Raw genomic sequence first — 11,779 nt, 5'->3', positions numbered from 1 at the left:
CCAATTTTTTCAGAGTTTATTTCAGTATACATATTAGCCTAAATACCATGAATGTACCACTGGACCACTAGTCGTGGCAGTACTATTTTTTTAAACAAGAAACTGCTTCTTTGTTCCTTTTTTTTTTTAATTCAATTTAATTTACATATATTTATGAGTAATGATACGTGCATTAAAATTATACACTAAAACATTATACCAACTGACGTGACAATTTCATCAACCAATCAAATCTATATCAAGCGAGACTTATTGTTTTTCCATATCAGTTGGAGCAATGTTTTGTTGCATAATTTTGATGCACATATCATTACTTTATATTTATTTATAGGGTAAATACTCGTTTGTTACATTGTGTTTTATTGAAATACAAATTTGGTACCTTTTGTTTCGGATATTTATCAATCGATATCTTCTGTATGCAAAAAACTACATAATTTGGTACATTGTGTTTTATTGAAATACAAATTTAGTACCTTCTGTTTCGGATATTTATCAATCGATACCTTTTGTTTGCAAAAAACTACATAATTTGGTATCCTCTATGCGTTTAAATTTTTAATATTCTCATAATACCCTTCATTTAATGATTTATTTGATTTTTCAATTGTTTTATTATTTTTAAATAATTTAAATATATTTTCAGAATTCATACAAAAATGTTTAATTAAAACTTTAAAATAATTTTAACAAACAAAATTATTTTAAAATAAATTCAATTACTTAAAAAATTAAAGTCTTATTAATTAACTTTAAATAAATTTAACTTTTAATTTATTTAACAAATCAATCAAATTTTGAAACAAAAAAATGTGGGTGTGATTGGGAGGGTGGGAACTGATATGGAGAGGGTGAGATTAGGTGAAATATGAGTTTTTCTCATTAATTAAATTTAAATTTAGGTTTATTTAAAGTTAACTAATAAGATTTTAATTAGTTTTTTAATATTTTATTTCTAATTTTTGTTTGTTTTTAATTAATTAAATTCATTTTAAAGTTTTAATTAAATATTTATTTTCTTTTATGAATTATGAAAATATATTTAAATCATTTAAAAATAATAAAATAATTGGAAATCAAATAAATGACTAAAATGAGGGGTAATTTGGGAATATTAAAAATTTAAACGTATAGAGGGTATCAAATTATGTAATTTTTTCAAACAGAGGGTATCAATTGATAATTATCAAAAACAGAAATACCAAATTTGTATTTCGATAAAATACAAAATATCAAATATTTATTTTACTCTTATATATATAATATGAGCTTGGTGCACACATATGCATGCATCAAGGTGGTACCAAAATGAATATATTCTCAGATCAAGTCAAGTGGGCAAAAAATGCTTTTATAATAATAATCCAGGCCACTTTTCAGGTTGTGTCATCGGCAAAACAAAAATCAAAGTATTTTGTTTTAGTGAATAAAGTTTAGGGGGAACCATGTTTGCATTATTGTGTAATTAATGGGTATATATCTCAAAATTTATGATAGGTCAATTGACTAAACGTAAAAAGTTGTAAGCTTTATTTTTTGAAATGTTCCAATGTGACAAAAGACAATTCCAATGTATTGAATTTTCAAGTCTAAAAGAGTGTTTGAGACTTTGACTAGAAATAGAATAAAAAAAATTGAATGTTTCTCTTACGAAAAACAATGGGCAATAGTTTTTACAACTTTGAATATTCTTACAACATTGTCATCATCAACACAACAGTTATTCGATGTTTATCTCTTGACCCTCTTTTTGTTTTTGATAGAGAATTTTCAAATTGTATTTATTTCTTAGAAAGCGAGTGCTAAATAGTTTTTTTTTTTCTTACTACAGGAGTCAGCATTACTAGGTTAAACTTGAGATTTTCACCTTCATTTAGCATAAATTTTGTAATTTTTTTAAGTGATATTCGCGGTAAAAATACCCAATGTTTAACGAATGTAGCATTTAAATATCTAAAAAAAATTGATGAAAAAGTACCGAAAATTACTAAAATATAGCATTTAAATACCCAAATAACTTTCTTTCGGTGGCAAAAATATTCAAAGTTGCTAAAACGTTAAACTCTTACTAACAAAATATTATTATAAATATATTTTAAGTTATTAAAATCATTAAAATTATATAAAAATAACATAAATTAATACTAAATTGAAAAAAATATTTTTGATTGAAAATAGTTAAAAGAAAATCAATAACTAAAAAACTATTAAAAAAGGAAAAAAATTATTAAAAAATGATGTAAAAAATATTTATTTACTATATTCATTAAATAAAATTATTCTTTAATTTTAGAATTAATTTAGACTATTTTTATATAATTTAATGAATTTTCATAGCTTAAAATAAAATTTTATTAATATTTTTAATTATTTGGATAGTAAAAGTGTAAAGTTTTAACAACTTTAAGTATTATTGTCGGTAATTTTTTTTTTGAGTAATTAAATGTTACATCTTATCAACTTTCTGATCAAAAAAACAATTTAGGTAATTAATCCAACATTCTGTAAATGCTCCAAATGGTTTTTTTTTTTTTTTAAAGTTGCTTTACAATATTAAGAAAATTATTTCCTTACTAGCTCTTCTAAGTTATTTTTTTAATAAAAAGAAATTGTACGTATGCTAGTATTGAATAATAATATAATTTAAAAAAGCATTAGAGAGCCATGTTACGGATGTATAAATATACATATCAGATCTAGATCACTATTAAAAAATAAATAAAATAAGGATAGTGGATAAGATAGATACACAAACTCTAATGCTAATTTAATTATATGATTTTAAAGTTTTAAATACGAAAATGCAAATAAATAAAATAAAATAAAATGTAGTTGTTTTGTCTCATCGATTGACTTATCTTATCTTTCTTTCAAATTAGGCTCTTTAATTAGGCCTTTCTGTCTCCCAAACTCTAGCAAAATGACTGACAGCAAATCAATAAAACTACTTTTAGTCCGACCAAGACAAAGACTTAGTTTTTGACTTTTGTCACAACAAATCCCATTAAAATTACAACATTAAAAAAAAACCCATTAATTACAAAACCTTATTATTCACTTTTCTCAATTTCTCCAATGATATCCAGTTCCTTGTACACTTCAAAAGATTATAATAATAATAATAACGATTCACATTGTTACATAATTATGAGCAAGCAAGACAGTATTGGTGATATTATTTATTTTATAACTAATGTAAGCCAATTGAGCACTTTACATCATAACCCATTTGCATTCTTAGGTTGAAAAAAATGCCCAATATTATTAGACTATGACTTCTTCTAAGGCATGTTCCCTCGTCCATTTATTTCACCAAAAGAATCTATACACTCTTCTGTCAAATCTCACCTAAGATCAACTTGGATTCTTGATCTCTCCTATGGAAACATTATAAGAACTTTTCTAAACAAGATTACAACCAAAATAATATTAATAATATTCTTGGTCACTTTCTCAAGATACATTCAATTATTCAAACCTTCCTCACTTAAATATTAATAATCAATGAAAATGGATAAGGTCGAAATAATGGTCACAAAGGTCATGAGGTTGAGGACTAGTATTTTTGGCTTTAGTCAATACTAGAAGAAAATAACTTTTTTTTGTCACATACTGCTAAATATATCTATATATATATATAGATAGATAGATTTTATTTTATGTAAGATATTTGAATCACAGAAGTTACCAGGAGTGTTCTGAGTTAATATATATGAATGTCAGATTCCAGAAAAGCTTCACTCAACATGACCCATATGTAATCGAAAAGTAACTATCAGTCTTTATAGTTCTTCATGACTGGATTTTAATTACCACAAGTTCCTATCTTTGTACATATCTACCCCCTCACATTATGAAAGTTACCAATTCGAATTTCCCATTCCAAATAAAAAAAAAAACCCATTTATATATATATATATTTTTTTCTAACAATTTTTATAATAAATAAGTTGTTTGTTTTCTTTTAGCAGAAGAAAACTAATCATTTACTCAAACACTTAAAAACATGCACTTGGCAATGGCAAATGCAACAATGTTCACGTTTCATCAAATAAGCATAACCATTGAGACAATTTATTTAATGAGAGTTACCAAAAAGTTAGTACTAACCAGCCCTTGTTCCTATTGATTCCATTTCCATATCAGAATAATAAACATTACAAAGAAAGAAAATAAGTTGGGAAATCTTGTTCTCCCAAACAAAAGAAAAGAAAAGAAAATTCAATTTGGTCCATGATTTGAACCAAATAAAAGCTCCTAGAAAAAAGCCAATATTAATACCGATTGATTATGATAATACTAATAATAATAATCAAATCAACCTCCAAACTTTCTCTTCTCCAAACCTTCAACAAAGGCAGCAAGAGTTCTCATGGCCTTGAGCTGACACTGCAAGGCCAATATATACCCAGCAGTTTCATCAAACAGTTTGTCTACACCAAGCGACTCACCTCCGGGGACAATCCTCTGTAATGCCTTAATCTTCCTCTCCACTTCTTCTTTCTCACTCTCTTCATCACCTTCTCCGGCGTCGACGGCGCCACCGGAGACACAACTACTAGTACTGGTAGTGGAGCCATAACCAGAACCAGTACCAGAACCAGTAGCAGTATCAGTACCGGTACTCCTCCTCTTCACATTTTCCCGGTGAATCTTGAGAAACTCCCTGGACTTTCTCCGGCTCCTGCGCCGGTCCAAATGGGATAGAGAGTTGTTTATGGTGGCATTGCCCATCTGGGATTTTTGATGGGCGGTGTTTCTAATGGCGATTTGGGTTTCGTTGTCTTCCATGAAAACAGTAACAGAGGAAGAAAGAGAAGAGAAAAGAGAGAAGAAGAAGAAGAGAGTGTTTGGGATTGGGATTGTGATTTGTGTGTTGTTTGGAGTTTTGAGTTTTGTGTTTGGTTAAATTATTGTTAGAGCAGAGCACTAGAAATGTCAATGCCAACGAAGCTTGGAGGACCCACTGGTTTTTGGCTTCCCAAGCCCCCGACCTGGTTTTTTTGGGTTGGAGTGTAATTTTCTATACGTACGCACGCGCTCTCTTTAGGCGCGTAGGGTCCAGGCTCGTCTATACCCTATCGATTGTACCGTACAATACTTACTATGTATCCAGCAACCTCATTTATAAGACTGTCTCCTCTGCTGTGTTCCACAGGTTGAGCCATGTGAAAATTCTTTATCTATGTTTTCATTTACTATATACTTTTTTATTTTATTATACAACTTTATTTTTTTACTAGATGAATCTTAGGATAGAATGTGCATCAGATGTACGTATGTATAAAAGTTTCTATTCTATTTTTTTACTGCAATTTCTACTGTAGATAGAGCTCCAATAGTTGTTATTATTATTACTTTTACAAAAATAGTATAGTGTATAGTGTTGCACTATATTTGGTAGAGAACTTTTTTTGTTAAAAAAAGATAAAATTAAGATAAAGGCAAAAGAATATAGGGAACGACTATAACGCATCACTTTTTTTTTAATATCGGTGCATCATTTTTTTATTTTGGCATCTGAATAGTTATAATCCCAAAAAAATTTATATGACGGTGTACATTATATGTATTTAGAATATTCTGCAAATTTTCAAGAAATTCTGAATAGTTTACGAAGCTGAAAACAGAGTTCAAACTGTCAAATTTTACATGCGTACACAAAAAAATAGGCACGTGTGCAACAGACGGTTTAAACCATGTTTCTGTACCATAATTTATTCAGAATTTCTTGAAAATTTGTAGGATGTTCTATATAGCTACAATATAGACTATCATATAATTTTTTTTGGGATTATAACTATTCAGGTGGCGCAATAAAAAAAATGCACCAGTGTTGCAAAAAAAGAGGATGCGTTGTAGTCGCTCCCAAAGAATATATTTATTGTAATTTTTTTGACAAAATATTTTATTGTAATATTTAGTGTGTTTGGTATTTACTAGGGGTATTCATAAAACCACTCATACCGCATAAATCACCTATACTGCACCACAATTTGAGGTGCGGTGCTGCTAGAGAATAGAATCCCACATGGAAAGTATGTAGGATCATCATACCATTTATAAGAGTATGAGTTACTCCACTCATTACCAATTAGTTTTGAGATGGAACCTCATACTTCTTACCATGCATCACTTTCCACATTCTAACATTGTATTTATGTCCGATCCAAATCCAAAACCGGTCCAAAAAGATAGCCAAAAGAGCCCTTTGTGATTCGGGGATAGTGAGTCAAAAAGAGCCAAAAGAGCCAACGAGCCAATTGTGAACGAGCCGTCCAAGATTGGTGAGCAAAAATAGCCACCATCTTGAGGAGGATGTTAGAGAATAGAATCCTACATGGAAAGTATGTAGGATCATCATTCCATTTATAAGAGTATGAGTTACTCCACTCATCACCAATTGGTTTTGAGATGGAACCTCATACTTCTTACCATGCATCACTTTACGGTGCAGTTTGCGGTTTTAAATTTTATAAATGTAGTTCAAACCGCTTCACACCACAACTCATCATTATATATATTAACTATTTTATATATTTTTTTCAATTGGACTAAATTTAAAATTAATGTATAAATATTTATATAATATAATATACACAATATCTAGAAAAAAAATATAATGTTTCATAGGATGCTAACACATATTCTACTTCAATTTAAAGATATTTCTCCTTAATTAAAATCTTTACTTGAATATTACATTTTTTTATTTGTTATTAGTTTGTTGTATTTTTATTATTTTGCTAAAAGTTTATTAGATTATTGTATATTTAATTATTTTGTTAATACTCTATAGCTATGAGATTTATTATGAATCTTTATTTAATTAATATTTAATTTTTAAATTTTTTTGGCGATAAGTATAATCTTCTCACATCGCACTGCATCACACTGCATTTTTGCAGTTCGGTTTATGCCGTTTGAGATCTATGCGGTATAAGTTACAATTTGAAAAATCGTTCAAACCGCATATGCGATCTGGGTCGAAAAAATTAGAGAAAAATCGCACCAGCCACATTTTTTAGGTGCTGTTTATGCGGTTTGAGGTATATGCAAACACCACATAATATGGATCGAAAAAATTATAGAAAAATCACACCACCTGCACTGCGAACACCCCTAATCTTTAGGGTGAGACACTCTATCTTTATTAATGGTGAAATTTATTGTATTATCCAACCTATTTCAGGATGAAAGAGATCTTTTTTTTTCTTTAATATGTGATGGGGGACTTTCTCTCCTTGCGAACCGGAACACTATGAATTGGTCCTCTTAAATGTATTATTTGTGGTCGAAAGCAAGCCTAATACATCCCATTCATTTTTTACTCATGGCAACTTTAAAAAAAAAAGCCTCTTTGGAAATTTTACTCTTGAGGTATGATAAAGCCTCGACTCAACTCTGTAATTTTGTTGAATCAACTATCTATTTCAATCCTTAATATCCTTTTTTTATGAAATTGTTTATGTTCATAGTAGTTCTTATTCATTCATGATATTCACAAACTTTGTGGTTAATTTTGGTAGGGAACAAATGGGTTAAATAACTTGTTTATGTTATTTCTTCGTCCCAAATTCAAGACTTGCGATAAATAAAAAACACTCTTTTAATAATACTAGTTTAAATAGTGAATATAAAGAATGGTTAGTGTGCTATTATTTCGATATTATATCTAAGAGCACTCACATTGGGTGAGTTATATTACCAAAATATGTAAAAAAAAATAGCTAAAACTAACAAAAATAGGTATACATTGGATGATGTATTTACAAATATTTTTACATAAAGCTACAGTACCAAGCTATATTTAATGTATACTATTCATCATTTAACCCAATATTATAATATTAAAATATATTAGGATATTATTGATAGTTATAAAAAATATTTGAAATGAATAAAAAATGTTTGAAAATATAATATTTAAATGATATAGAGAAAAAAATAGAGAATCTGATGTATGGTAAAATGTAAAACTTAGAGGTTAAATAGAAAAATGTGTGTTTTTTGGAAGTATTTTAAAGGTTGAAGTAGAGCACCGGATGGGAGTGCTCTAAACACTCATTTTGATACCAGGTGTAAATTTTGTGCCAAATTTGGCACAAAAAAAAATTTATTATATTTGGCTCAATATTTATAATTGTATTCCAATACACAAGATATAAATTGACAAGAAAAATCAACAATTCATTTTAATATTTATTGATAATATACAAAAATTATTTAATTATTTAATTTTTTATTGTAAAATAAGTTAATAAAAAAAGTAATATTATTATTCATTAATTATTAACTAGTAAATTAGTGGCAACATGATAGATAAAAAAGTAATATATATTGCTGGGTCAAATTTGACTCATGTTATATCTTGTGCCAAATTTAGCACACTTTTTAAAACATTATTAGAGTAATAATTTTGTTAAAATAAGCTAAATATAACAATGCACCATTTTTTTTTTCACTCCATTAGAGATATTGTTAGTTGTGATAATGGGCTAAATTAATCTTGAGTAAAAGGTATTCTTTCTCACCCATTACAAACTTACGACCTTGTTTTTTTAAAAAATAAAATAAATAAGAATTTTCTAATAGTGATTATTATGCATAAATCATTTGTGAAATCTAATAAGATATTGAGATTGAATAATGCATTAGGTTGGTGAGTAGTTGCATATGATATTAAGGAGTAAAATACCATGTGATGGAATATTAGGTATCACATTTATTTGTACGGACCGTATTACAAAGGCGTAGCTTTTGTATGGTCTGCGTAGAGTAGAGATAGAGATAAAGATAGAGATAGAGAATAATAAGTGAATGAATAAGAAGAAGAAGCCCACTTTCACTTTTATAAAAATTAAATTGAATTGAATTGAATTGAATGTAACATTCCACACGCGCAGGTGAATCCCAGTAAAAAAAATGATAGCATTGAATAATCACCTGCGGATGGGTTCTTTAAGAGAAAAGAAATGGGTCCCACACACAACTTAGTTTTACAAAGAGAGAGAGCACATGTGATCACATGATTTTCTTGAACCTAACAACACCCATGTGCCTCTCACCACAAACCCCACCCCACCCTTCCATCTCCTCCCTACGATCTACATCAATAGCCTTCGCATGGTTGCCACGTGTCACTCCTGTTGGCCCCACCTAGAGCCCCACAAAACATAATTATACACATATATATATATATATTTACACACACATTTAATAATCTCCTTATTAAATCTCTCAATAAAATTAATTTTAAGCTTTTAATTTACAACTCCAACTTGGGTTGGGAATGGGATCATATTCATCATCGGTACTCTGTTTTGATTTTTATTTATCCAATCACACACTTGCAGTTTACTATTACTAAGTTGTAAAATCACATGTACTGGTGAATTTAAATCACTCATTAATCGAGTATTATCATCATCAATACTATTACCCTTTTTGACTAGAATATCATCACCATTCACCACCCACCATTCTTGGTACATATTTTGCATTTGAACAAAAAAAACAAAAAAATATCTCACCATGTGGACTCAATCCAATAAAAAATTAGACACTTAGATTCATAGATATAGCTTTTGATTAGTTAAAAAAAAAATTAATAAAAAATATCATATTGATTATCATCACCTAGTCACTAATTGTTATGTATTTGTATATTAAAGAAAAGTTTTATTTTTTATTTATTGTTTAGTATGTTAGGTGGATCTAAAAAAAAAAGAGAATTGTTAAAGAGCACATCAGTATAATATAAGATCAGTATAATATAAGAAGATGACATATTGTGCTCACATATTTTAATTTAATAATGGCATCTCCAACCCATAACATCATATATAGTGTTGCACCAATAACAAAATTAAAAAAATTTAGCACCATATTTTTTTCTATTCCAACAACAATACCAAAAAGTATATTATTTATTATTATATTATTTTTTAATAAAATAATATATATATATATAAGATATAATATATTTATTTAAAAAAAAAGATATGATATATATATTAAAATAAGAAAAAAAAAGTCACTTGCTGTGTGAACATGACACAGCATATACATTGTAGCATATATTGTAGCACTTTTTACAAACACTAAATGAGATATAATATATAGTTGGATTGGAGGGAGTATCACCTTATATATGCTATTTTGGGGTTGGGTTGAAGTTGACTTAAGTATTATGCGATATCGCTAACTAATAATTAATTATAATCTCGAACAACTTAAAATATCAAATAAAAACAACCATGAAAATAAGAGAAGAGAAAATGTAATAAAGTAATATATATATATATAAGATGATGGTGGGGGAGAGAGGAGGGTGGTGGTGTTTCCAAGAGGGAAACCAGCCGGTGATTTGGGCATTGGGATTGTGTGAGAGATTTGGTGTGTTGGGCATTTGGGGCTCTCTCTGATCAGAGCCACCCCAGACCCTCTTGTTTTCTGTCACATTCACACTCTACAATACAACTCTCTTCTTCTCTATTCTATTTTATTCTCCATCTATTCTATATCTATCTATTCCATACACATTATACTCAGCATTTTTTCTTGGATCAAATCCCACCCAACCTTCTCTCTCATTTTCTTTTCTTTTCTTTTCATATATTTTTTCTTCTTTACTTCCTATCCGTACCCATGTGAAGTACAAAGCTAGTAGATAAGGTTACTTTGACCGACCTATAATAGTTTAGTTCAATGAACTCTTATTTTTCCAAGTACATATATTTTTTTTTATTCATTCACTCTTGGGTCACTTTTTTGGTGTATGAGTGGAAGATAAGAACAAAATAGCATGGGTGTATTTGTCTAGTCTTTCTACCTCATCAAAAAGAGTAAAGAAAATAAAAGTCTCAACTAAACTTTGGCCAAATTTGTATTATTATTTTCTTTTTTTAATTTGAAGTTTTATACAATATGATAGTGTCAAGATACCTACGAATGCATTATTATATTCATAGCTAGATACTCTCTAGACTTCGTTGTGATTCATATCATAGCATGTGAGGAGGAAGAGTAAACAACATATAAAAACATTCATTTGTTCTACCTAATCTAATATGATTTTGTTTCTTCAAGTTTTGTCTATGAAACAAAAAGTGGTATTTGGAAAATTGAACAAGAAAGAAATAAATAGTCATGGGTTGATAATAGTTGGAAACCAAGAAAAAATAAAAAAATAAAGTGACTATCTCTTTTCCCATAGCCTCACCAGAGTCAGTATGGTTGTATGTAAGTGAAACAAAGTGACCACAAATCTTGGATTGGCCATGATGAGCCACTGGGAAAGGAAAGGCAGTGGGAGAGAAAGTAGGGCCAATTTGATGGGCATTCATTGGGACAAAGCATACATGGAAAGGAAAATGGGACCCATTTTGGGTTGGACAGAAAAAAGAAAAAAAAAAAAAAAGTAGGGAAGATGTATTGAATAATGATGGACACATGCATGGCATGGAATTATGTGAACCCATAATTACAAATCACAAAGGAGGAAATGGTGCATGTGTTTGTATGTGTGTGGGAGTCAGAACTTGTTTCCAAGGCCCCTCACTCACCTTGTTGGATGTCTTTTGCCTCTGCCAACTCATTCTTCAGCTCCTTTTATTAATTTTGGTTTGGGGTCACTTCTTGTTTCCTTCTTATTTTATAATATCTACTCCTTTTTTCTTTCTTTTTATAATATTCAACTTTTGAGCCTATCTAACAATACAATCAACCTCTTTAACTTTTAGTTGACTAAAAAGAAGGGATCAATAATTCTATTCAT

The 11,779-nt window shown here is 29.0% G+C and overlaps 1 protein-coding gene across 1 annotated transcript; it reads right to left on the bottom strand.

Annotated features, from left to right (window-relative positions):
• Positions 1 to 4,099: 4,099 nt before the first annotated feature.
• On the bottom strand, positions 4,100 to 4,912 carry LOC133815838 (transcription factor PAR1-like). Its single transcript, XM_062248627.1, has one exon. It carries the CDS (start codon positions 4,789 to 4,791, stop codon positions 4,318 to 4,320), a length of 474 nt encoding a protein of 157 aa, XP_062104611.1. The 5' UTR covers positions 4,792 to 4,912; the 3' UTR covers positions 4,100 to 4,317.
• Positions 4,913 to 11,779: the final 6,867 nt, after the last annotated feature.

Source organism: Humulus lupulus, chromosome 2 (assembly GCF_963169125.1).
Source record: "Humulus lupulus chromosome 2, drHumLupu1.1, whole genome shotgun sequence".
Taxonomy (NCBI): Eukaryota; Viridiplantae; Streptophyta; class Magnoliopsida; order Rosales; family Cannabaceae; genus Humulus; species Humulus lupulus.
Note: the sequence above shows the minus strand (reverse complement) of the source record. Positions and strands in the feature narration are given on the sequence as shown.

Bases quoted from the DNA above. Each gene is read 5' to 3' on its own strand.
- LOC133815838 (XM_062248627.1), bottom strand. From the start codon at position 4,791: ATGGAAGACAACGAAACCCAAATCGCCATTAGAAACACCGCCCATCAA.